Source organism: Hemibagrus wyckioides, linkage group LG28, assembly GCF_019097595.1.
Source record: "Hemibagrus wyckioides isolate EC202008001 linkage group LG28, SWU_Hwy_1.0, whole genome shotgun sequence".
NCBI classification, from domain to species: domain Eukaryota; kingdom Metazoa; phylum Chordata; class Actinopteri; order Siluriformes; family Bagridae; genus Hemibagrus; species Hemibagrus wyckioides.
The window spans coordinates 15490577-15517149 of NC_080737.1; the positions used below are offsets into that span (position 1 = coordinate 15490577).

Sequence of the window (26573 nt, forward strand, 5' to 3'; positions counted from 1 at the left end):
ATACAGCGTGTGACTGCTTTAAATAACGGCTTGTCACGTGAGTGAGAAAACAGGTCAGGTCTTTCTGTACCTGGGCAGGTACTGTTATCTTTCACAGCTTTCTAATCTTCTTTGTCCTGTCCTCTACATGTAGAAGACCATGATATCTAACTTCAGTGTCACGCATGGAGGTTCAGTGCCTGACTCTATCTACAAAGTTCTTACACCACACTGTACATTGTTGAGGAGTTAACACTGCAACAATGCCACTATGCTTCAGACCAGAGTTCCCTAACCCTGGCTAAAAAGCCGTACTAACCCCGCTTCTAAATCACAAGTGTGAAACGTTCGGGGGTTAAAAGCAGGGTTTAGAACAACAATAACCCGGGGTTAAGCTCAGTGTGAAAAGCTCTTCTGTACCTAAAAGCTCTTCCTTCTAATCAGTTAGGCAGCAGCCTTTTCAGAGAGACGGAGAAGTTTTCCATCTCCACAGAGAGATCACATGACTTGCTTGGACCAAGTGTATAATCTGTCTAGGTGGAACCGCTCACCCACGATGACCTCCAGAGCGACATGGCTGTGGGGGTCGTAGCTGAGATCGCTGTCTTGCTCGCCCCTGCTGTGTTTCAACACCATGGGGTAGAAGTAGCTCCACTCTTCCATCAGCTTCCGTACCGCCGGATCGCTCATCTTAAACACCTGGCCCGTCAGAGTGCCGCCCAATCCGTACGGACTCAGGATCACTGCGAGACAGAGACAAAATAAACATTATAAATGATCGCATTGAACTACTAGGACTGCTTGTTCAGAATTACAATGCTAATTTAGATACACGAGTCTTCCGAGTTCTTAGAATCCTTAGATGTGCATGATATGTTGGCATTTTGATCATGCTTTTAATGTGCTGTTGCGATTTATTTAGTGAATTAATAAAGTAATGCCAGTGATTCGGTTCTCTTTGTACTCTCAGTTTGAAGGATAAGCTGACCAAGCACTCTCTTACAGCTCTTGAAGGGTTTCTTATCATTTTAGTCCATCTTAGAGATAAGCAATTTCTTCCACACACCTTCACGTGAACTTTTCATTATAAAGCCATTATAATGTCATATTTACAGTATGTATTTAACTTCCAAAACATAAACTTGCATGGAATACTGTGGTTACAGTAAACTCCCAGACAGTGGCACTGGACTTAATGCTCTTCATCACTTGAGCTGATATTCTGCAAGAAAAATGGGCTTCAAGGTAAGAATCATGCAAATCCGATCTACTCGACCTCAAGTCTGATCAGGTCTCATGTCTGATATCTGAATAGATCCTCAGTCCATATGCTCATAACTCTGAATGTGAACAGCATACACTCCGTGCTCTTAGGTTTGTCAGTGCAGTTTTAGAGAAGCAGAGAAGCGTGACGTGAGTACGTCTCACCCTGTATGGGACTGCTGGAGGTCTGGGCCAGGCGAACATGCTCCTCGGTGATGTGGTAGACAGGCTGGTGCTGCGAGATCTCCACGCTGGTGCACACGTTACTCTCACCATGCAGGAAGAAGGAGAAGGAGCACGAGAGGTGCTCACTGCTGCTGGAGAGAGAGAGAGAGAGAGAGAGAGAGACAGAGAGAGAGAGAGAAACAAACACGGGAGGATGTCATTTCATGCACTGATGTACTCGTGTGTCCACAAGAGGGCGATAAGCACAAAGTGAGCTGAAGTAATCTGTGTGGCACATAAGCGTTTTTCAAGCTCACCAAGAACAACAGAACATTGGAGACATAACATAACAGCAGGCTGATTCAGCACACACCCGCAATCTCTCTCTCTCTCTCTCTCTCTCTCTCTCTCTCTGTCTCACACACACACACACACACACACATATACACAGATCGTATATAAGCATTCCTCCTATATTCACCTTTCATTTATATTTATGCTATACCTGAATCAAAAGATATCCAACACTCATCCTCTTTTTCCCATGCACCAGTACAACCCAGTGCCCAAACCATATGAGGATCTATTTATGGATGCATCGAGTGCCAATGGGAAAATCTCCTGTTAGAGCATTAGACAAAGCTGACATGCTTTGATACCACCTTTGAGAGGTCCACACTGCAGAAATGTGTCATATTTAATACAGCACACTGCGTGCCGCATCAATTGCCAATTTCTAATCTCTTTTCCGTTATCTTTCCATTCTTCCATAAAAAGCTCTGATGCCATTTAGCCTCTATAATTTGATTAATTTGATTAAAACCATGTGGTTTGCAAGACAAGCTGTCGACTTTCTGAGCTATGCCATGAAAGGATGCTGTCTGTATATATCTGTGAATGTTATCCTGCTAGTGGTATGTTATTAATGTGTATTGTTGCATGTAATATACTGTAGATGAGTGTTAATTATTTAGTTGTCACAAAACAAACATTGCAGTTGAACCCAGTTTGCTAAGGTTACTCCAGCGATCAACCTGATTTGGCTAACAATATGAGTAGTCTAAATTGGTAATAATAATAATAATAATAATAATAATAATAATAATAATAATACCACCAATTGGTGCATTTGACCCAAAAATTCAGCAAAAAAGATCATAGCTCTCAAATGTTGGAAGCAAAGATGTACCTTGACATTTGGCCTGTTGGTGGCGCTACAGAGATGGATGTATTGACCCCAAATTTGGTGTCTGGACACTTTGTACTGCCCTCTATCAATATGCCAAGTTTCCTAAAAATCCACCAAAGGGTTCTGTTCTATGGGCTGCTACATCAGTGCCAAAGCAGACTGTAGTAGTATTCTGCATTTTACAGACCGCCAAGTGTCCTCATAAAACTTTATATAATACATTTATATCATAAGATCTTGCCTGTAATACGTGCCTTGCCTGCTTCTCGAGAAGTAATTCGAATTATGAACTGCAGCAAAACCTACAGGTCAGTTCAGAATCAATGATCAGTCCGGTAAAATGCAATTTCTTTCATATAGTAAGCTACGTTCTGCAGCTACATTATCAAGCTTTCGCGTTTATATAATCTACGTGAGGAGGAATAATATAGCTATGTGTCCCCATAGTAACACACAAACACACTTCGGTTGACCAGTCCAGCTAAACCCGATCACATTTTAGCCTGCATTTGTGCTCAAACAAGTCAGAGTGCTTGTCACTGATAGTGTGTGCTAAGCGAGCAAACGGGAATTGGCAAGGTTTTATCACATACACTTAACTAGCTTTGCTTGACATTTTCACCATATTTTAACAGGATTACGTCAAGTTCTGCTCATGCAGCCTACTGTTATCTTGTATCAATCCTTCATGCCTGATAAACTAAAACGCCTTAATAAGGAGACTGAGATCCCGCTCATGGGGAAATAATGATAAGTAGATGAGAATTTGATAAAAAGAAAAAAAACAGTAGGAACATTTTTTGTCAGATCATGCCAGAATAAAAGTGAAGGAGCTCTAATTATTGCAGGTCTATTAATGATCTACATGTATACCTGCCCCCCATGACAGCACTGCTCTAATCCCAGATTTTATCAACTTTATTAGACAAGTTGTCAGTGAGAGAGACAATAACTATGCTCTTTCTATTTCTGACACCATCACATGCATAATAAAAGCTCTTATATGTGGCTTTTAGTGTGCTTTACAGTGTAACACTGACAGTATGATGCATACACATTTTTCATTTGAGCAAAACTAGCACATAAAAATGTATCCCACAGCACTGCTGAATTATTCCAAGAAAGAAAAAAAAGAGAGAGAATGGTGAGGAATTGATTGTTTATAGTTGCGCTAAAAGTGACAAAAGGACGTTTCATAGACCTTCTCTAACATTAAGTGTAACTATAAACAGATAAAAGCTATGATGGCTATGAAAGCTTTGCTGTTAACAGAAAACTTGATGGGTAACAGCATCACACAACCCTGTCATCTCAAGGTGTGAATGGGACTGGTTTTTATTCACTCTCCCACCTACACTCAATGGAATTCTGACCAATCCCACCTGCTCCTACAGGCATTCTTGACCAAGTTTGCCCACTACCACAGGCAACCTTGATCAATCCCACCCGCTCACACAGGCACTCTTGTTCAATCCTACACTCTTGACCAATCATATCCAGTCCCATAGGCACTCTTGACCAATTTCTTCTGCTCCCGCAGACACTCTTGACCAATCCTGCCTGCTCCCGCAGACACTCTATCCCAATCCCAAACACCCCCACATGCAATCTTAACCATTACCACCTGCTCCTGCAGAAACTCTTGACCAAATTTATCCACTCCTGCAGACCCTACTGATCAATCCCTCCTGCTCCCACAGGCATACTTACATACACTCTTGACCAATCCTACCCAATCTTGCAGACACTCTTAACCAATCCCACCCACTCCCACAGGCATACTTACATACACTCTTGACCAATCCTACCCAATCTTGCAGACACTCTTAACCAATCCCACCCACTCCCACAGACACTCTTATCTAATCCAACCCACTCCTGCAGACACTCTTAAGCAATACTGCAGACACTCTTAATCTATCACACCCGCTACTACAGACACTCTTAATCAATCCATCTCACTCCTACAGACACTCTTAATCAATCCATCTCACTCCTACAGACACTCTTAATCAATCCATCTCACTCCTACAGACACTCTTAATCAATCCATCTCACTCCTACAGACACTCTTAATCAATCCATCTCACTCCTACAGACACTCTTAATCAATCCAGCTCACTTCTGCAGACACTCTTAACCAATCCCACCCACTCCCACAGACACTCTTATCTAATCCAACCCTCTCCTGCAGACACTCTTAATCAATTTAACCCACTCCTGCAGACACTCTTAACCAATCACACCCTCTCCTGCAGACACTCTTAATCAATTTAACCCACTTCTGCAGACACTCTTAACCAATCCTACCCACTCCTCCAGACGCTTCATAACCAATCCAACCCTCTCCTACAGACACTCTTAACCAATCTATCCCACTCCTCCAGACACTCATAACCAATCCAATCCTACAGACACTCTTAACCAATCTTACCCACTTCTGCAAACAGTCGTAACCAATTCCACCTGATCCCGCAGACACTCTTGATCAATCCCTCCAGCTCCCACAGGAACCACTGACCTATCCTGCCTGCTCTTGACTAATCCCTCCAGTTCCTGCAGCCAGTCTTGACCAATCCCACCTGGTCCGGCAAGCATTCTTAACCAGTCCTCCCTGTTCCCGTAGACACTCTTGACCACTCCAGCCTACTGACACAGACACTCTTGACTAATACTGACGCTCCCACAGACACTTGACCAATCCCAACCCACCTGATCAGTTTTGAACCATGAACATTATTTTTCTGACTACAGTATCTTATAATGAGCTTAGTTGGTTCTATTTCCCAAAATATAAATATTTTAGCCATTTTAACCACAATGACCCTGACCAAAATAAATTATTGACGGACAATAAACATGTCACACAGTACCTCTTGAGCAACCTACCATGTCCGGGTAACAAAAAGTCTTGTTCCTGCAGAAGGAGAAAGTTCCACTTCTGGCTCTATATTTTTTTAAATTTCCAGCTTGGACCGGTTCTTGTTTTTGAATGTATATTCGAAAGAAAAAAACAACGCAGTGCATTCAGAAGCACTGTATACATTATGACTACATGCAATATACAAATCCCATTATGCATTAATAGACTCGCACTGGGCCCAATTTTACAACACACTAGAATCCATCAGAAACTGCACAGCTGGAGATGCCAGGAAATGACCGTGCCATTTACCATCCACAGCAGCATGTGTGTGTGTGTGTACCATGTCATGTACAGCTTATGTATATTTGTCTAGTATCATGTTTTCGCCTCTCGCTAGGAAATGAGAAAACAAACATGTGGTCAGGTGTTTTATCAATTCCCCACTTATTTTAAATCCGACCAGCAATTAGCGCCAATTTCCTGTTGGAGGAACCTTTAACAGTGATTTTCATCTGCCCATTAGCTGTGTGTAGAGACATTATGAATGAGGATAACATGTATCTAAGATCATTGGTGCTTCTGGAGAGTTTACACAGCTAGTAGAGTTAGCTAGTTTTGCTAATCTGGCAATGGAGATATGGAGTATGAAACCTAGCATGTAGTTTATTTCAGACAAAAGTGGTATGTATAAATTGTCTTGTGGTCTGTAGGTCATATTTTCTGGCTACTACTGCTTTCTCATCGGAACTAAATTAAGCGTGTAATTCATTAACACCATCTGATTAATCTGTTAAACGTGTCAGATTCGAGGGAGACATCATCCAAACTCATGGGTTATCCTGTGTACGCTGTCGAGGCTTTTGTTTCCAAATTCTGACACTAATCAATATACTTCCACTAGAAGTCGCCTACAGGGATTAAACAGCATTGGGCAAGGCGTAGTCTATTACTCGCAATATAATGTGTCAGAAATATAATCTTATCTACTGTGCGCTTTTATAGTTATAGCATTAAAGAGGAAGGAAGCTTTCGAGGCAGCGAGCTGTCCAAAGCTGTAATAATCTTTTTGAGACTGTCTCGTGTCTCCTGCCTGAACTCAGGGGTGAGTTAGAGCTGGAGACGAAATTCCACAACATTAATTCATCACGCATTATAAAGATCTTGCTAGCATCTTGCGGTTGTCCAGATCAGACTTTTGATCTGGCGTAACTGGAAATATTTTGGGAACATTTGAAGATTTAGCTGTTTTTTGGTGGGAAATGACCTTTTTTTTAGGCTGCTTTGTGTTTCTAACAGCATTGATAAATTGATAAACATGTATTTGTTAATGGCAGATAGTTCATTCTGATTGGTCCTTGATAGCCTTGCAAAGTCATATATCAAAGTTAGTTACAAAAATAAGTTCTATGGTGTGTAACAGAATAACTCGTATTAAATCATTAATTACTAGGTACTTTGTATGTAATTAAGTCTTGGCCAATTTCTACCCTATCACTACTTTTCCCATCATACTAAGGAGTACTTCCTCTGAGACATGTCAAGCCATGATCTTGCTTTCTTTAAGGCTTTTTACACTGTGCTTAACCCCAGGTTATCATCATTCTAATCCCTGCTATTCACCCTGGATAGAGGAATGTTTTACACTTGTAATTAAGCACCCCGGGTTAAAATGTTATGGTTAGATGCTGAGCAACAGAAACCTGATCAGAAATGAAACAGCTTGTGCTTCATATCGCGTGAAAACCAGGACGTCGAAATACTTGTACAAAAAAAGCTCGATAGCGTCAGACGGCAAAACACTGAACATCATGGAGATGAAGGGGCAAATACAATCACCCAGGGAAAAATTTTTACTTCAGAAAAGTGATTTTCACTCTCAGTCATGGATGAATAATCTTTGTTTTTAGCGTCAGTGTTAGCAAATCATTTCAAGCTCACTTTTATGGTTGGAATTTATGATGAAATAACATTTATATATATAGTGTTAAATTATATCATTAAAAAAATTTAGACATTGTGGTTATAATAAATTTTTTTAGTTAGAATTTCATATAGTGGACTAATAATAATTATTTTGTAATAATTACTACTAATAATTATTTGATAAAAAATTCATTTATAATTTTTTTTTTTTAATGATGACTATTTTTTTATTTTCTGTCGCTCCATTAAATCATTTACTTTTGTAGACATTAAACATAAATTCGCTAAAAGACATTAAACTGCTGTTTTATCTGCAAACTTTGATCGTGCTACATACGTCGTATCGTCGAAATTTCTTCGATGCTACGATATGATATTTCTCTCATATTGCTCACTTCCTTGTGATCGACAGGCTGCGCTTGATTATTTCTATTGATACCGCAAATTAAGTAGAACACCCTTACACAGATGACAGATAATTGTAATTCCTGCCTCAAAAGCACGCTGATTGAAAGTTTACACACAATGAGTTCCTAAATTGCAGCAATGAAATTAATAACAAAACAATTTTCCTGAGGTGATTATCTCCGCTCCCATTCATCCCCCCATCAATCCAGCTCTAAGTAAAAATAGATAAGAGATAAGTGTGAGATAATGATAATATTTATAAGATACAAGTGATTAGAGATAATGCCTGTGTGTGTGTGTGCGTGTGTGGTTGCTAGTCAATAAGGCAACAGCCGAAATAAATCTCCTCACAGCGTCTCCCGGGTCAATTAGCAGCCTGTTTTAGATTAAAGCACGAGGCAGTTAATAATGCAAGATGCTTCTTAAACCAAAACCTAAAACAGTGTATAGATGTATATATCCGTTGCAGTGTACGGGATCGTGGAGACAAAAGGTGAAATAAACTGTCCTCAGATGAGTAAACACTTGGCTAATGTATTTTTTTCCTGTGCCAGCTAAGCAGCTCGGCGTCCGAGTGACCCCGTGATGTAGCCTGACACCCGATGTCTGTTGCCAAGGAGATGGCTAATGTCTCAATGTCATTCCTTTCCCCCCAGCCAAAGCAGGCTAGGAAAACTGTCCACACACACACACACACAAACACACACACACACACATGCACACATCAAAAGCAGGCATGACTGTGTGCAGTAAAGGCGTACTCTGTGGGTTAGCGGTGTTTAAAACATCAAAGTGTTTGGGAAAAATGTTCAAATTCTGTTGAAAATAGAAAATGTCTGAATGACAAGAATGCACAATGTCTTATTAATTCATTCATTATTAAAAACATAAGCATTTTAAAACATAATAAGATTTTTATTAAATAGTATTTAGTAGCCAGATAAGGTCTGTAGGTGTGCTGGTAAAGTGTGGCATTGACATGGCCAGAAATAAACAAACAGATAGCTAGCTAGCTAGCTAGCTAGATAGCTAGCTAGCTAGCTAGCTAGCTAGCTAGCTAGATAGATAGAAAAAAACCTACTAAAATTATTTATTATTTAAATTTTCCGTATTAAATTAATTTATTTATTTTATTTAAATAATTTAATAATTATTATTATTATATTACTATAATATAACATTTTATAATAATGCATAAATTATAAAACATAGGTTAATTAATAACAATAATTATACTATTTATACATTTATAATAATTTATGTCAATAATTCTTAAACATGACATATCACTGCTTTACTAAATTGTTTACGATTTATTTTTACCTTTTTTTTAAAATTATTTTTCTCACGTCCAAAAATTCGAATTTGCCATTTTCTTTCGAGATTATATGTATCATTAAATAAGCATGAAATTGCCTATCACAAATCACAAAAAATCAATTTTTTATTGGATTTTAGACTATATTTCTTTTATTATAATAACCCCCTCAGTGAGTGGATTTATGCACACCAGTTAATAGAAGTATTATTTCATATCATTATTAATTATTAATCGCTTTAATCGGTTTGCATCGTTTTGATCAAACTGCACTAAATCATATCACAATCATAACATGGTGTAAAAACGGTAATATATTACTTTTGTGTGTATTTTGTTTAGTACACGGCTAACACATGTACTGTACTGCTCCTTCTGTTCACATACGATGCTCTGCGTCCTGTGTTTAGATTTAAAAGCGTGTTTATCCTGATCAGCACAATCCCTTTATAAGGCTTTTGCCTTGTCTTCTTTCTACTTCTACCTTTCTCTCTCTCTCTCTCTCTCTCTCTGGGAGTCTGATGCAATCTGTTACCAACGTACAGTGCTGTGCGCACTGCCAGACACAAAGAAAGGAGGGGAAAAAGGGAGGGAGAGAGAGAGAGAGAGTCAGCGGAGAGGAGGTCTGGAGGGAGGAGGGAGGGAGCGAGGGATGGATGGAGAAAGCGAGGTAAGAAAGGAGGAGGGGTGGAGTAGGAGGCATCTTTTCAGAGATGTGCTGGTAGTCCTCACGCTCTGGGCAATGGGGGAGAATGAAAGTTAACTAAGCGTTACAGAGGTTACAGCGCCTCCTGCTTTTGATCCGGGAGCTTGCCAATGAAATGGATGCTGGGTAATTGAGTTTGCGGGTTAGTAATGTGACTCACAGGGTGGGATTATGGAGAAATATTTGTGTTAGTCATTACTGGAATTGCTACAGATGTAGGCTGAGTTTGTGGTATTTACTGGACAGTTAAGTTCTTTCAGATATGTCCTGGATGCACAAATATCAAATGATAAACAGGATTATTAATTATCACAATTATTTACTCAATTTAACCCTTTTTACACAGACAAACATCCAATTTATGGCACATTTTCAGTCCGTATAAACAAATGAATTATTTTATGGCTGCAAATGAGTCAGAACTCTGTTGGCTTCCAGTATGAGACGTGTGTTTTTCCCTCTGTTGGATAGGATTTTAGCGATTGATGATAAACACCTTCAGATTTTAGCTGCTTATGAACAACTCTGAGCGTCTTAGTGAGGAGAAATGGGTTTCATATCAGCATTTACTTTGAAGACGTTTGAACTTTTCTGCGAGTATATTCCCCCGAGTAAAAGGTGAAAAACACATAGTCCAATCTACAGATCCTTAAAGCCCTGAGTGTCTAATTTCATCTGAGCTTCATATTAAGCACCACTGTGGAGTGAGACATGACAAAGGCATTCAATGTTGAACATGGAAACAACAAAACAAGCACAAAGTTCATTTTATGGACTCAAGAACCAAATCACTTCTAAGAAGAAGAAGAAGAAGAAGATCTGAGGGCAAGAAGCTTTTATTATGGCTACACAATTCTTCACATATCCCAGCTGAGAGGTCAGAGCCCAGGGGCAGCTATGATACAGTGCCCCTGGAGCAGGGAGGGTTAACTGCCTTGCACAATTGACCATCAGTGGAGCTTGGTGTTGCTAGGGCTTGAACCTCAATCCACTGATCAACAACCCAGAGCCTTAACCACTTGAACCACCACTACCTTATGTCTATCATGTTATGTGACAAAGAAAAACCTTCCATGTGATGCATGTTAAGCTTTCCTATCATGTGACCAAAAGTTTGTGAACACACTACATCATATGTGTTTGTTAAACATCCAAAACCTCCAGATCCCTTCTGAAGGAGGATCACTCTTCTGAGACGGATTTCCACTAGAGCATGGATGTGAGGATTTGTGTTCATTCAGCCCCAAGAAGAGTGTTAATAAGCTTCAGGCACTGATGTTGGGTGAGAAGAAGTCTGGAGTGCCGTCAGATTTGCAGTTCATTTCGTCCCAGTGGGGTTGAGTCAGAGTCAGAGCTCTGTGTAGGACACTTGAATTCCTCCACACCGATCTTGGTTATACATCTTCATGGAGCGCTGTGCTTTGTGCCCATGGGCATTGTCATGTAGTGAAATTGTACAAAAATAAAAAAAATAAATAAAAAAGCTACAACAAAGATATTCTATACAATCCTTTGCTTTAAAGTTTGTAGAAGGAGTTTGGCAAAGAACCACAAACCCGTATGAAGTGATGGACAGGGGTGCACATACTTTTGACCATATATAATAACAACTGCCTTGTTTCTGATGAAATATAACACATCATTTGAATCTGAATTGTAAATATTTGTACACAAATTAAAGCATAATGTGAATTATATGCTGATAAAGATATGAATTTGAATGATCGATTCATACTCAGTAGTTTGCATTTAATCATTTATCTCCTCTAATAACTCCTTTATTAGTCATTTTCACACTGAAGATCCTCAGTTATGAAGCAAATACAAGTGTTTATGAATATTATCATTAACTAATTATTAATTATTTTATTTTAAAAATTATCTTAATTAATTATTTTTTAAATACACACATATATATATATATATATATATATATATATATATATATATATATATATATATATAATTTATATATTTATATTTATATTTTTATATTTGTATTTATATTTAAAATTTTAACAGATTTTTTTCATTTGAATTTATTACATGAATTATTATATGATTACAATTATTATTTTATTTATAAAACATATTATTATTATATATAATACTTATTATTATTATCATTATTATTATTATTATTATTATTACATTTTAAGTTTATTCATGAGTCATGTATAACTTCATTCTATTCTCTATTTCCATATTTAGAAATGTTTTCTATTTACATTTTAATTTTTTTTTTATTTTAGTTGAGCTATTATTTTATTATTTATTGCAAATTTTATTTTAGCCATTATATTTTTTCATATTATCATCACTTTTATCAATTGTTGTCTAGTTGGTTATGCACTATAGGCGTATAAATAAAGTTTTACAATTTACGTTAGAATTATTGCAGTGAAAATGTTTAATAAATGAAAACAAATCCCAAAATGAATGTGCATAAGTTTTTTTTTCTAGCATAAAATTAAAAAAAGAAAAAAAGAAAAAAATATTTCAGATACAGAGAAAAAGACAGACAGATAGTGTGGTGTGTGTGTGCATATTTTTGGCGCATACAGATTTCTCAGTGTTAAGGAATGGCATGTGTGTGTGTGTGTGTGTGTGTGTGTGTTTCTCTCTCTCTCTCTCTCTCTCTCTCTCAGGCTGCTCAATAATTCACTGCTTGGCTCTGTGTTGGACCCTGCAGGAGGCGCAGCAGCTGATAGTGTGGCACAGACAAAGCTGTCAAAGCAGAGAAGAATCAGGTGGGTTTAACATCCCCCTCCTCTCCATACCCTAATGACGGAGCTCTCCCCATTCGAGCAGCTCAGCAGGGAAGCGCAGCAAATCTCAGCTTCCCGCCACTGCTGTTCTGATATTCACACAATCCCTCCCCAATCATACAATATACACACAAAGAAAACTCCTGCATGCATGTATGTTCTCTCTCTCTCTCTCTCTCACACACACACACACACACTACATGCACATAAACATTCCGACAGTGCCATTAAGCCTCGCAAAAAAAAAAAATTTCACTTTCCAACACACGATCCTCTCCCTCCGCTGAGGAATAAACATCAGTCCTTATTGTTCAAACGCAAAAAAGAGACGAAAGAGACACACGGAGACAATGAGAGAAAGAGAGACGTGTTCTGATCCCCCTGCTGTGTTGTTGAGACAGAACAGAGGATAGTCCTCTTATCCTCGATTCTTATCCTCTCTCTTATATTTCATTCATGTTTCATTTCATGCTTCATTCACTCCATCATTTATTTACTGTATACTATCACAGTGGAGTGTTTTTCTATTAGGGTTGCCAGATTGCTTCTCGCTGTCTCGTTCACTCCGGTTGTTTTATGATCCAATTGATTTGGAAACAAATAATTGTGCTGAGACTTTAAATCCAGTTGGAGAGAATTTGCGCTCAACTGGGAAAGGGTTTAATCTTTGACTGAAGGGTGAAATTATCGATTCAATCTGGCAACCCGGAGCTCTTCATAACTGCCTCCTCAGCATGTGCATTTGTGCTTTTTATTTGATTTGACATAAAAAATTTTTTTTGTTGGACTGAATTCAGATATTTAATAATAACATACAATATTGATAAAAAATAAATATCACATAACAGCCTTAACCTGAGGGGAGAAGGTTTTACATAAGGGAGATTTTTTATTTAAGGAAGTTGATAAAAAATAAATAAAACTCTAATAGCGCACAGGTGTCTGTTGCGAAGATTAGAAATGTTAATTGAACGATATCAAAAACTCCTTAAAATATTCTTTAAAACCCAGCCAGCACATGGAATGTTCCAGATTCTCCTTTGTGCTCTATGGGAATGTTATCAGACGCTATAACATTGTGATGCTATAACATTGTGGAACTGAGGGGAATACATGTCAATGTCTGTATCCGTATCTGCGGAGTGCTCCAGATATCCGTGTCTGGATTCAGATATAAATCCCGAATGGGCGTGGCCTAAAACACGGGTGGAGGAAAACTACAGGCAGCTTTTCAGCTTCGGCTACCTCACTCTTCTTACCTCACACTCTTTTTCCTACTCGTTTGTATCTGATTTTATGTGGTTCTATCCATCCATCCATCCATTTTCTGTCTTGCTTATCCTACACAGGGGTCACAAGGAGCCCGGTCCCTATCCCAGAGACTCAGGGTGGTGGACACTGTGGACGGGGTGCAAACCCATCGCAGGACACACACACTCACACTATAGACAATTTAGAGGTCCTACAGCGCAAGTCTTTGGACTGAGTACCCTGAGGAAACCCCTGAAGCACTGGGATAACATGCAAACTCAACACACACACACCCAGGGAAGGGGCGGGAATCAAACCCATAACCCAAAGGATACGAAGCATCTGTACTAACCACTAAGCCATACTCACTCGTAGGCTAAATTAACCACAATCCTGACCAGGCAGTTACTAACGATGTTGTAAAGCCTCACCACTCAGTCCAGTGCAGTCCAGTTTAGTCTCAGCCACATGCTCTGTGAACCCTATGGTTAAGATGTTTGATCAAAAGGTCATGAGTTTAAATATCACCACTGCCAAGCAAGACTCATAATGAGATAAATGTAAGTCGCTCTGGATTAGAGCCAAATGCTGAAAATGTAAATCTACATATGCTGTACAGCTGGCTAGATGTGATGACTACATTCCAGTCAGGAGTCTCCACAGCTTCTTGTTCCGCTCATACACTATTATTTACCCTGCTGGGGCAGGAAGGGAAATCTAACTCAGTAGCAGCGCTTCGTTATCATTTTACAAGCTCTAATGAACGTTGCGAATAACTATCACTGAAAGACGTCCGTCTTCTCCTTTCGTTCTTTGGATTTATTGTTTTTCTAGACAGATTGAGTCCAGTAACAAAAAGAAGTAAAAGTAATATCATTTCCTCCACATGCTACAACATCTGCTCAGGCTTTAACCACTACACGAGTCCAGCACACTTCAAAAAATTCTGCCTTCGTGTTCCTTTCGGCTTTCCTCTCTCACAAAGCGGTTTTGTTTCCGCAAAAGCATGAGAGATACAATCAGTGGAAATAAAAATGTAAGCTTTGGATCCAGTGTGCTAAATGTGATTAAAAGATGATGGTTATTTTATACTGTTCTAATAAAATAATGATTCTTGATAGGCTTTACTAGAAAGAAGCTCAAATAGAGAAGAAAATTGGACAGAAACACTACAGCTTATAAAAGCTTTTGTGTGTGTGTGTGTGTGTGTGTGGAGAGAGAGACAGAGAAAGATACAACGAACAATTCCGTCTTATCAGGAAGCTATTGTGTGACAAGAAAAAAACATTTAAGTAGAAAAGATAACTCTAATAACACATTTGTGTTCTTTCTCACAGAAGGACAAACAAAAACCTCTCTGGATATCACTCGAATTTTTTATTTATTTATTTTTTTCCAGCTGGATCCTTCTAACGCTATTGTCATTTATATCAATAGCACAATGAAAACAAATCGAACAAATCCAGACAACTCCAAATATTTCCATTTCAATCTCAAGCTGTTGATTTTAATGTCCAGGATTTCAAAATAAACTTGTTTCTATGAACGGTCCTTATGCTGACGTACCTTAATGTGTTCTCATACGACTATCTATAAGAATGAAAACACTAGGAGTGTGCTGTCAGAGGAAAAGAATCAGCGGTCAGACAACATGAATAAATCCAGCTTAACCCCGGGGTATTATCGTTCTAAAGGATTAATATGAAGTTATAATAATCTGATATATGCAAAATTGCTGAACCGTAACAAACATATACTGCCATATAGGTTCAGCTGAAAAACGTGTAAACCTGGCAACCCTGCCTTTTTAATCCTAGGTGTTAAACTGGATTTCCAAGTAAAATTCCTCCCAGTTCCTGAAAGTTCCAGAGAACAGTCTCTATCTTGTTTAATCAAGGTTTCCAAAACAGCCAACACAGGCAGGCGAGCTCATTTCAGCATTACACAAAAGAAGGAAAACTCACAGTTGTAAGGTTTTGATAATAAGCCCTCTTTATATCTTGACTCAAACATGTCACATTCAATTAAATGAGCTGCTACTCCATTCTCTCTCTCTCTCTCTCTTACACACACACACACACACCTTGCACTCTCACACACTTGGACCGTCTGGCACCCTTCGCCGCCACCCCCCCTCACACACTGTCATCGTCGTCACACACTCTGCCATGAGTGGCACCCCCACCTGCGAACTTGTTGCCACCGGTGCCTCCAGGGGACGACTAAACGCTCTAAACTCCTCTGCCACATGGTGCGAACTGCTGTGACACTACACTGCTGAGGATTGTCACTGAGGAGCGGAGAGAGGGGGGAACGCTCTCACTCCGAAGACAAACACCTCGAGTGTTTCATCTCCGGGGACGAGCTCACGTTTCTCTCAGTCACGTTTGAGTGGAAAGGTGTGAAACGTATCAGGGAGCACTAAACATAATTATATACCAAGTAACAAAAGCTCGGTGGCTAAAGGGATCGGTTTCATTTCGATATCAAATGTCTTCGGGTTGAACTGCTCTTAAGAGCCTGAACATGGTAACAGCATTAGCGCTGGCTTATTGTTTTGTCACGCGCAGCATCAAACAATGTGCATGTGCATTTATTCCTACACAGATTTCAGTTCTCCTGTGAGACACGCCTCTATTTTCACTAAACTCCGCCTCACAATTGCACCTCTCTTTAGTTTTGGTGGTAGCTAAGGCTCTGGGTTGTTGATCAGGGTTCAAGCCCCAGCACCTGCTGGGCAATTGAGCAAGGTCCATAACCTTCCCTGCTCCAGGGGCATTGTATCACAGCTGCCCCTACACTCTGATCCTAACTTCCTCAGCTGGGAAATGCAAAGAAAAGAATTCCACTGTGCTGTAATGCATGGCAATAGTAATAATAAAAAAGGCCACACAGCTCTTAAGTCGGTAGTTATATCCGAGGTTTACTAGAATTATATTAAACTCTCCACAGGATTAACACAAATAAGCGCTTTTCACACTGCGCTTAAGTTATCGTCGCTCTAAACCCTGCTTTTAACCCGGGTAGAGGAACGTTTCACATCTAACGGGTTAGTACCTGGGTTTAGTGGCACATTTGCAGGGTCAAACGTGTACAGTGGGGAAACAATGAGGTGTATGACTCAATGCTTAGCAACAGAACCACAATCACACGAAACCCAGGAACGGTTCAGGAATGGTTTGATGAGAATAACAACAAGTTTGAGGTGTTGACTTGGCCTCCGAATTCCCCACATCTCAATCCAATCCCGCATCTGTGGGATGTGCTGAACAAACAAGTCTGATCCATGGAGGTCCCACCTCGCAACTTACAGGACTTAAAGGATCTGCTGCTAAAATCTTGGTGCCAGATACCACAGCACACCTTCAGAGATCTAGTGGAGTCCCTTGCCTCGATGGATCAGGGCTGTTTTTCAGCAGAAGGGGGACCAACACAAAATTAGGGAGGTGGTCATAATGTTATGGTTGATCGGTGTGTAGTGTAGTTAACATCAGTAAATTATAAGGGAAGTACATTAACGGTGGTAATCTGATTGGTCCGAACCAGATTGATCTTAACAGCTCATTCACAAGGACTTTCTTTTATTTTTGCATTGTATAACGAAGACAAATGTATAACTGTTGATGTCGTAATGTTTAGTTAGGATTTATAGATGATAATGAGCCTCGGGTGCCGGGTCCCGGTGCTTTACGATGAAGCAAGTCTTCAAGACAGAGGAGTTTTTACACTAGACAGACAGATCTGGTTTTTAAAAGAATCAGCTCTGAGTTGTTTTGTAGCTCTATGCTGTTTTCTTTTATGTAGCACCAGGGTCCTGGAGAAACATTTCATCAGCTATATATGATTAAAATGACTATAAAAGCTTCTTAACGTGACTTGACTTGACTAAGAGATGCTGGTGAGGGACTGGTGGTTTATCATCACACATTTGTAACTCATGGGAGCTTCACAATATTCTCAAAACAACCCCAAAACTAGAAAATGTGTGACATGACGTTCAGTTATAACAGTGTAACTGAAACATTGTAATCCTCTGGAAAAGGTCGGGGAATAACACGCTTATATGCCTTTACATGACAATATGCAAATGAAGCGCACTGAGGGAGTGATGAGGTGTGTGTGTGTTAGCTTTAAAACAAACTGTGTTTTTGTTTGTTTTGCTTGTGCTGAAGATATGTTTCTTGTTAAATGAGGCGAACACTCACCTGGCGCCCAGGTGCTTCTCTTCGAGCTCGTAAGGCTTGACGAACCACTTCCCGATGCGCACAAAGTCCTTGTCCATGAGGCACCTGGAAACAACAGAGAGGAGCAGATTAGCTCAAAGAGTGTTGTTTTAACCTCCACGTGGTGATGAGTTCCAAACTGCTTTAGTGATGAATCACAGGGTGTGGGAGGTTTAAAGCCACTAGGGCCAGAAACTCTACTTGAGTATACAGCGATTCATGAGAAAAAAGTGTGTGTGTGTGTGTGTGTTTACCGTTCCAGTAGGTTGTGAACAGCCTTGAAGAGGAGTGTCCTGCACTCGTAGGAAAGCCCACATTCCCACAGTCCCTCTTCTACCACTGCAAACACAAGAACACACAATAATACGATTAGTATCTTTCATTTTTTTCATACTTTTCTGCTCACCACGGTTGTAAAGAGTGACTGTTTGCTCTACTATATCACTACCTTCCTGTCAGCCTGAACCAGTCTTTCTCCTCAACAAATGAGAACTGTTAATGAGAACTGATGCTCACTGGGTGCTTTTTGTTTTACGCACCATTCTGGGTAAAATCTCGAACCTGCTCTGTCTCTGAGATCGGCATTTACCGTAACACTCGAAACAGCTCAACCTCCTGATCTGTATTTCATGTATTGAGCTGCAGCCAATATGATTGCATGAACAAACAGGTATGCAGATGTTCCTGACCAGTGAGTGAATAGGCTTTGTATAGTCTTTGTGGCATAAAAACACACCCTGTGCTGCTGACACATATAAGTCTACATGATAAAATGTTAATAGTAATGATTTATAATAATTATTCAATAAATAATAAATATATATTTAATATTTAATAATTATATATATATATATATATATATATATATATATATATATATATATATTATTGATTATAATAGCAATTATAATTATTAGTATTATTAAATAATTATTATAATATATATATATATATATATATATATATATATATATATATATATATAATTTGATTGTTTTTGGTTTCATTTTATTTTTTAAGAATTTCATTTATTCATTATTATTATTATTAATAATAATAGTAGTAGTATTGTTGTTGTTAATAATAATAATAATAATAATAATAATAATAATAATCCGCAAGAACAATTATTCTTTGAATACGAACCAAAACATACACACAGCTAGAATCTTTAGCTGTGAACAAACACACGTGTGTGTGTGTGCATGTATGTGTGTGTGTGTGCGTGTATGTGTGTGTGTGTGTGTATGTGTGTGCATGCAGTGGAAAGGTCCTTTTGTCCAGCCTATACCTGGAGGGCATTTTGCTGATTGTGTGTGTGCGTGTGTATGTGTATGTGTGTGTGTGTGTGTGTGTGTGTTTGCTTAAAGGGTGGCGGCAGGCACATAAAGCCTGACAATGATACACACGAAATGATAAACACAAGCACCACCACACACCAGGGTCTGCATAAATATACAGAGATTAGCATATTCAGACAAATATCTCATTTAGGTGCATATGCATAAAAGCATATGCATGAACACACACACACACACACACACACACACACATACACACAGCGGGTGGCCAGGAGGGGCCAAGGAAGGGTTGCTACACACGCATGTCTCTGAAGGTGGCTCAAGGGTTGTCATGTTCTTTTGGCTTTGTTGATATTTCCCTCCATTTTTTTTCCCCTCTCCACGCCACAGTGAATGAAATTTCCTTACTCGCCAGAATTCCCCTGTAACCATGGCAACACGGCCAGCAAGAACACACAGATCCTCAACGTTCGTTTTTCGATGCCGCCCCTCCCGCCTTCCTCCGCTGCTTCCAGCACTCCTGCTGCCTCTGTCTTCATCTTTCCCTCACACACACACACACACACACTTCTCTTTCTCCCTCCACAGTAGATTTTCATCATGATCTCTCACAGATCCTCTATGCCTCCCTTCTCTCTCTCTCTCTCTCTCTCTCTCTCTCTCTTTCACGTGCCCTTAATGCCGAGTCGTCATCTCACTCCGCCCTGAACCGTCCTGAATTAACATTCAGCACAACACATTAGGCAAAAATCACAAACCCTAGTAGCCTAATGGAGCTAAGCGAGCATATGGGATGAAACTTTGCTTAGCAAAACTGCTTAGCAACAGAACGCCTCACGCTCGTCCCTATGATATAAATACACCAGTTCCTCGCTGAAAAGCAACCGTGTCTCGCTCGTACAATTGTAATGTTTTGTCAGTTTCTCCATAATCAATAAAACTGCCAATACACTCAAATCCACACTGCACATTATTCAGATTTTCCACTTGAGCAATAACGCACGACAATGACGCTATATCATTCTTATTACAGAAATCACTCTCAAAACATTTTCTCTCTAAGGGAGAAAATCTGGTAGGAGGGACGGCATGCGCTATGTCCTGTCCTGTCAATCACAGTGCCTCAGTGAGCTCATGTATGAGGAAGACAGAGCTTGAGGTGATTCTAGGATCCCAGGCACGAAGCAGGAAGCTGCACCTGACCCTTCTGCCCATCTACTTCCTCTTTATTAACCGCTGTAATACGTAATATGATCCATGTGATATGACCGATATCATGTTAGCTTATCAACACGATGCTGGTCTAGCATGACTTAACCTGCAGCTCTGTCTTAAAATGATCTCCACCACTTACCAGTTTTCCTCTCGTTCTTTCTTTCTTTTCTGGCTAGACAGGTACATTCTTTTCATTTCGCACAACAATTGAAATTCATGTCCTACATAAAAAGTGAGATAAAATTGGCCCCTGCTTTTAGACTCGCTTTAGGTGTCATTGGGTTGACATTGACTTTGGATGTTTTCACACCTGGAGCGTTTGTTTTTCGGAACCTGCTGCGTTTTCTCCTTCGGGTTTGGTCTGGTTTAGACGTGTGGTAGCTTAATGGTTAAGACATTGGCCTACTGTTCAGATGGTTGTGAGTTTGAATCCCAAGTGTACCAAGCTGTCACCGCCCTCATTTGTATAAAAGTGATATAAATTTGTAAGTCACCCTGGATGAGGGTGTCTGCCTATACGAACCCTGCAATAGTGCTCAGATCCACGACAAAACATTCGACTGCAAGTGAACTCTGCTAGTGGTGCAATCCAATTGAACACACCAATAAAAACTAGTCATATTAAAATCACATATAATAGCTCAACAACCTGGATTTCTGCTGACACTGAGCAATGACCGCAGCTATGAACCCAGAACATACATTTGCATTTCGGCAGATGGCCTTATCCAGAGTGACGTACAATTTATTTTAAACAACTGAGGGTTACGAGCCTTGCTCAGGAGACCAGCAGAGGTGGCTTGGTGGACCTGGGATTAGAACTCACAACCTTCTGATCAGTGGTTCAACCACTAAGCTACCACATAAACACATACACAACACCCGCGGCCCCTATGAGAGGCTCACATGTGACTGGCATGACGTGGACACTTTTTGGCACTTTTTGGCACTTTTTTGGCACATCCTAAAAGCCATTCTCATGAATACTAGTCACCACAGGTTTGTGTATTTGTTACTTCCAGCTCTGGGACCATTTTATTTTTGCACCCCAGTTATGGACTCATCTCAAATCCTACACCGACTTTAGTTCCGTCTTCCCGGAGAGAATCTGGAGACAGCAGCATGGAACTGAACTGGACGGATAAATCCTCCACGTCAGGCGCCAGTGCAGAAGGAGGTTGCAACACAGTTTCACTTCTGTGTTATTAAAGTGTGCTGCTAGCACCGGCGAGTGTGCAAGCGTGCATGTGAGTGTGTGTGTACATGTGTGTGGGTTTTGCGTATGTGCTAAAGTTCCAGAAAGCATGCCTGTTTGGCTGTTAACCGCTCTAGATATAACACGTAGAAGTGATTTGTGTGCAAATTACATTTCCGACGTCTCCGACACGTAGACGTGTCAAAGCCAATCCCTTGTTTCCTCTGCTTAATAAACATTTTGAATAGCACGGCTCTGTTCGGGTGGACTGGTTACGCCTTTTCTTTGCTTGAGGTTTTTTGTGTATTTTGTGTAGGAGGGGAACAAAAAAAAAAAAAAAAAAACGTGACAGATCACTATCTGTTAGAGTTGTGCGCTTGCAAAATAGGTAGACGCAGCTCGAGTTGGCGTTTGTGCAAAAAGCTCTATCTTTACCTTTCCATTCTGACAAGCGTCTAACCGATTTTCACTTCCAGGCTCTCGGTGTTTGACTTGTGCGCTTTAAAGAGAGCATTAGAAAAAAGAAGAAGAAGGAATACAGTTTGAAAGCATGCATGGGTGAGAGAGAGAGAGAGAGAGAGACATACAGACAGACAGAACGACAGAGTGAAAGAGAGAGAGACAGACAGAGCAAAAGAGAGAGACAGACAGACAGAAAGTGAGAGAGAGGGAGTGAGAGAGAAAGAGAGACAGATAGACAGAGCAAAAGAGAGAGAGAGAGAGAGAGAGAGAGAAAGAGGAGGGTAGACAGACAGAGACAGAGAGAGCGAAAGGGGGGGCAGACAGACAGACAGACAGAGACAGAGAGAGAGAGACAGAGAGAGAGAGAGAGAGAGAGTACATTTATTGCAGTGCTCTGAATGGATATTCTGTTTCAGGATCTGAGTGAGAATCAGCAGAAAAAGCTGGATCAGGTCTCATAGAGCAAAAAAAAAAAATCCAGTAATAACAAGCTAACATACATTTACAGAAAACGCTTTTGTTTACATGTAAATTGTAATTGTATTTGACATAAATATCGTCTTAATATAATAATAATAATAATAATAATAATAATATATTAAATAATAAAATTATTATTATTATTATTATCATTATTATTATTTAACATTTACCACATACATTTTAAAGTTTTTTATTTAATTCTTTTGAATGCCTATGTCTTATTTGTCATGTTAATGTTGTATTTGTAATATTTTATTTTTAAAATCTAACATTTTAGATTTTATTTGAGCCAGGATACTTTTTGGTGTGTGCTATTTTTTTTTTTTTTTTTTTGCTATATTTTTTAAATAATTACATTTTTAATTTTATTCTAGGCTTTGGTTGTACTAAAGTCAGGTTAATTTTTTTTCTATTTATTTAGTTAGTTAATTAGTCAGTTAGTCAGCTGCAGGGTTATTTTGGTAAATGGCTATGATTATTCCCCTTAGATTTTTTGTCATCTTAGGTAATGTGCTTTAAAAATCTTAAATCATAATAAAATCTACTACTATCCTCCCAGACCAGGATAAAGCAGCAACTGAAATCGAGTGTGTGACTTTTTTTTGTTTTGATGTTGGCTGAGTTTCAGAATGCTGATCTATATCGGAAACAGAGAAGTCGTACGGCGTCTTCATGCTTTTGTTCCTCCCACAGTTAAGCATTTTTGAGTAATGCCGGAGTCAATTTTCTCCCAACGCTGAATTCTAGATTAAGGTCTGGATTATTTTGTTTGCTTTCGTGAACGTTCGCTTCTTCAAGCCGTACAACTCCTTCAGGTCAACTTTAAAGAACAGAATCACATTCTGTGTCATTGTAAGCGAAATTACATTACATTTACATCTGGCACCCTTATCCAGAGCACCTAACACTTTATCTCCTTTTTATACAACTGAGCAATTGACGGTTAAGGGCCTTGCTCAGGGGCCCAGGAGTGGCAGCTTGATGGACCTGGGATTCTAACTCACACCTTAACCACTAAGCTACCACATCCCCCCTATATCTGCTCACCACACAGAAATGAAGTAGTCTGTAGGCTGGAATAAATGCTTGGTATTTTTGTTGTGTGTTTAAGTCTGCATTCTCTGTTTTGTCTAAAATTAAAGTACTGGCACCCTCAGCTTCAGATTTGGGGTGACAAGAGGATAGCTCATTGTGCTTTATGCCTAGAAGATGTCAATAATTTTAATCCATGCCAAGGATTCACATTTGAATAAATAAATAAATAAATAAATAAATAAATGAATGAATGAATGAATGAATGAATGAATGAATGAATGAATGAATGAATGAATAAATAAATAAATAAATAAATAAAATGCAACAGGTCAGGCTAATGTGTGTCCAATCCCTACATTTTTTTCTCCCTCCAAAATATGTATCATCTGTTATCTGGCTCCCGACACAAACACGTGCTGATGGAACTGGGTCGTAACGTGCTGTTCCTATCCTCTCCCTGAGCACTTCCTCACTCCGGCCACTAGCTGGAGCTTCGAGGTGGGGGGGTGTGTCACCACACACAAAGCTGCTATTGACCAGAGAAGCCCCAGAGCTGACGCCAGCGTGCTTCCTGAAGCCTATTTAAGCGGTGGAGGTGGGGGCAAGCTTGGGCTAAAGCGCATGCTGCTTTCTGAATTCTCTCTAACAGTCTGACACACTTCCCCAAATAAAACTTTTCTGAGAAATCTTACAGGGTATCTTTTCAGTTCTTGCTAATCTCCCTGGAATCAGTGACTAACGCTTTCAGGTGTCTGAATGTTAGCAAGTAAAAATAAAAACTCACATTGTTCATAATATATTCAGATTTTCTCAGAATTTCTAAAGAAAAGGTCAAAATCATATAGTGCATTTCTGCTGATACACTGCACTGTGCCAATTCTAAAAGAAATCCATTAATTTATTATTATTATTATTATTATTATTATTATTATTATTATTATTATAGAAAATTAGTTGTTTTTTCTGGTTAACATTTCTGACCTATTTAAATAATAGTTTTTATTTGCACATGAATGTTAGATACAATCCAACCTTCTTAGAACCTGTAAAATGCTTAGAAACCTAGACAGTGTTTTCTGTTACCTGAGGAAATAAAAAGAATTTGAATGAAAAAAATATATTTCTATAGAAATTTTCTGGTATTTGTGTATTGGGTATGAAACTTGCTTTTATTTTTATGTCGTATTGAAACATTTTCATTTTCAAACTGTTTTGTGAAATAATATTCTAATAATATTAAATTAACATAGAAAAATAAATAGATAATAATAATAAATAAATAAAATAAATAATACTAATAATAATATGAATAAATAATAATAGGTAAAAAATAAATAAATAAATAAATTTAAAATTAATAATAAAAAAAAATAAATGGAAGAAGAAGAAGAAGAATTTTGTGCCCAACGAATCTCTTGTTTTTGACACAAAACAGTGATTCACCTTTTTAATCAAACTAAACTTATACTGGACTACGGGTCGAAGCATCGGAAGCTTGTACTTGTTCTCGTATTGAGTTTCGATTCATTCCTTCTTGCGAATCAATTCTCCACATAAATGATTTGTTCGGGGGAAAAAAAGAATGATTAATTCTCAGATCACCTATCACTAATCTAGACACCACTTGGCCATTTGGTCTTATATTAAACAGCGATTGAGATTGAATGAACTGATCAGACCTTGTTAGCACTTTACTACACATCTGAGCTTGACGTGCTTGCAGATTTATTAATGATCAGGAAGCTTGTGAGCTGATAAATGTCTAGATTCAGAGAGAGAGAGAGAGAGAGAGAGAGAGAGAGAAGGAGAAAGAAAGAGGCCCCTCAAATGCTAATGGTGCAAGACCGCTATTAGAGGGATTAACAGGAGGATAATAGAGCAGTTCTCACAAAAGGGAGGATGTGGAGGCCTTCAAACTGGCACTACTAACTGACATTTCTACTCAATTTCACTTTAAACAAATTTTATCCGTCAACACGATCTGCAAGAAAGTCAACATCTTCCGCTCGGATAGACTGATGACTTCTCTAAATCAGCATAAATATTTTTGCACAATATTTTTAGGACTGAATATAATATCTGCACAGCTCCAAGCTCCAGGTTCTCATGTATACCCACAAGACAAGCACATTCAACCTTCCTTATAAAGCTCCAATACACAACCGTAGATTTGTGTCATTTTAAAGTTACACAGAACTTAGTACTGAGCTGTGAGGTACGCCTAGAGCAGATATGTCAAATTCGTGGCCCATGGGCAGAGTTCCACTTGATAAAGGCTGTAATCGGTGGCAAAAAATTTTAATTTCATTTTTCTCTCCATTTGAATAGTATGGGCTTATGTGTGTGTGGATTTATTATGTGAGTCCATTTCAGTTCCTCGTGTTAAAATGAAAAAATACGGGAAAAGGAGGTGAATCCTTATGCAATATAACATTATATGATTTTGCCATCTGTTTAGTAGATGATGTCAATAAACACATTTGTGCCCTCCTTTTGTGGAAAACTGTGTATATTTAGCATTTCTTTTTAAAGTCCAGCCCATTTGACTTTGGACTAAAGTGTAATGTGGCCTGTTACCTAAACGGAGTTTGACACCGCCGGCCTAGAGCGTTCTCACATGAAAAACAGTATTACCAAAAGAGAGCATCCAAAAATATCCCAAAAGCAAGCTGTGGACGTTTTGTAAAAGAGGCTGTCTGCTCGACAGGAAACAGGTACAGTAAGTTCTGTTGAAAACTGACATGAGGGGGAAAAAAAACGAGAAGCACATTTCCTGTTATGGTCAGATACTGGGTTGCAGATGTAGGTGAGAAATCCCTCTGA

At 39.0% G+C, this 26573-nt stretch overlaps 1 protein-coding gene across 4 annotated transcripts in view; it reads right to left on the bottom strand.

Annotated features, from left to right (window-relative positions):
• LOC131348434 (mediator of RNA polymerase II transcription subunit 13-like) overlaps window positions 1-26573 on the bottom strand; it is a 90751-nt gene that overhangs the window by 19226 nt on the left and 44952 nt on the right. For 3 of the 4 annotated variants that reach the window (XM_058383373.1, XM_058383371.1, XM_058383370.1), the window contains exons 3-6: window positions 18314-18398; window positions 18042-18125; window positions 1408-1559; window positions 531-722 (exon numbers count right to left, since the gene is read on the bottom strand). In XM_058383373.1, the coding sequence (XP_058239356.1) occupies window positions 531-722; window positions 1408-1559; window positions 18042-18125; window positions 18314-18398 (513 nt within the window). The remainder of the gene's footprint in view (window positions 1-530; window positions 723-1407; window positions 1560-18041; window positions 18126-18313; window positions 18399-26573) is intronic. The other variant, XM_058383372.1, reaches the window with a different exon arrangement.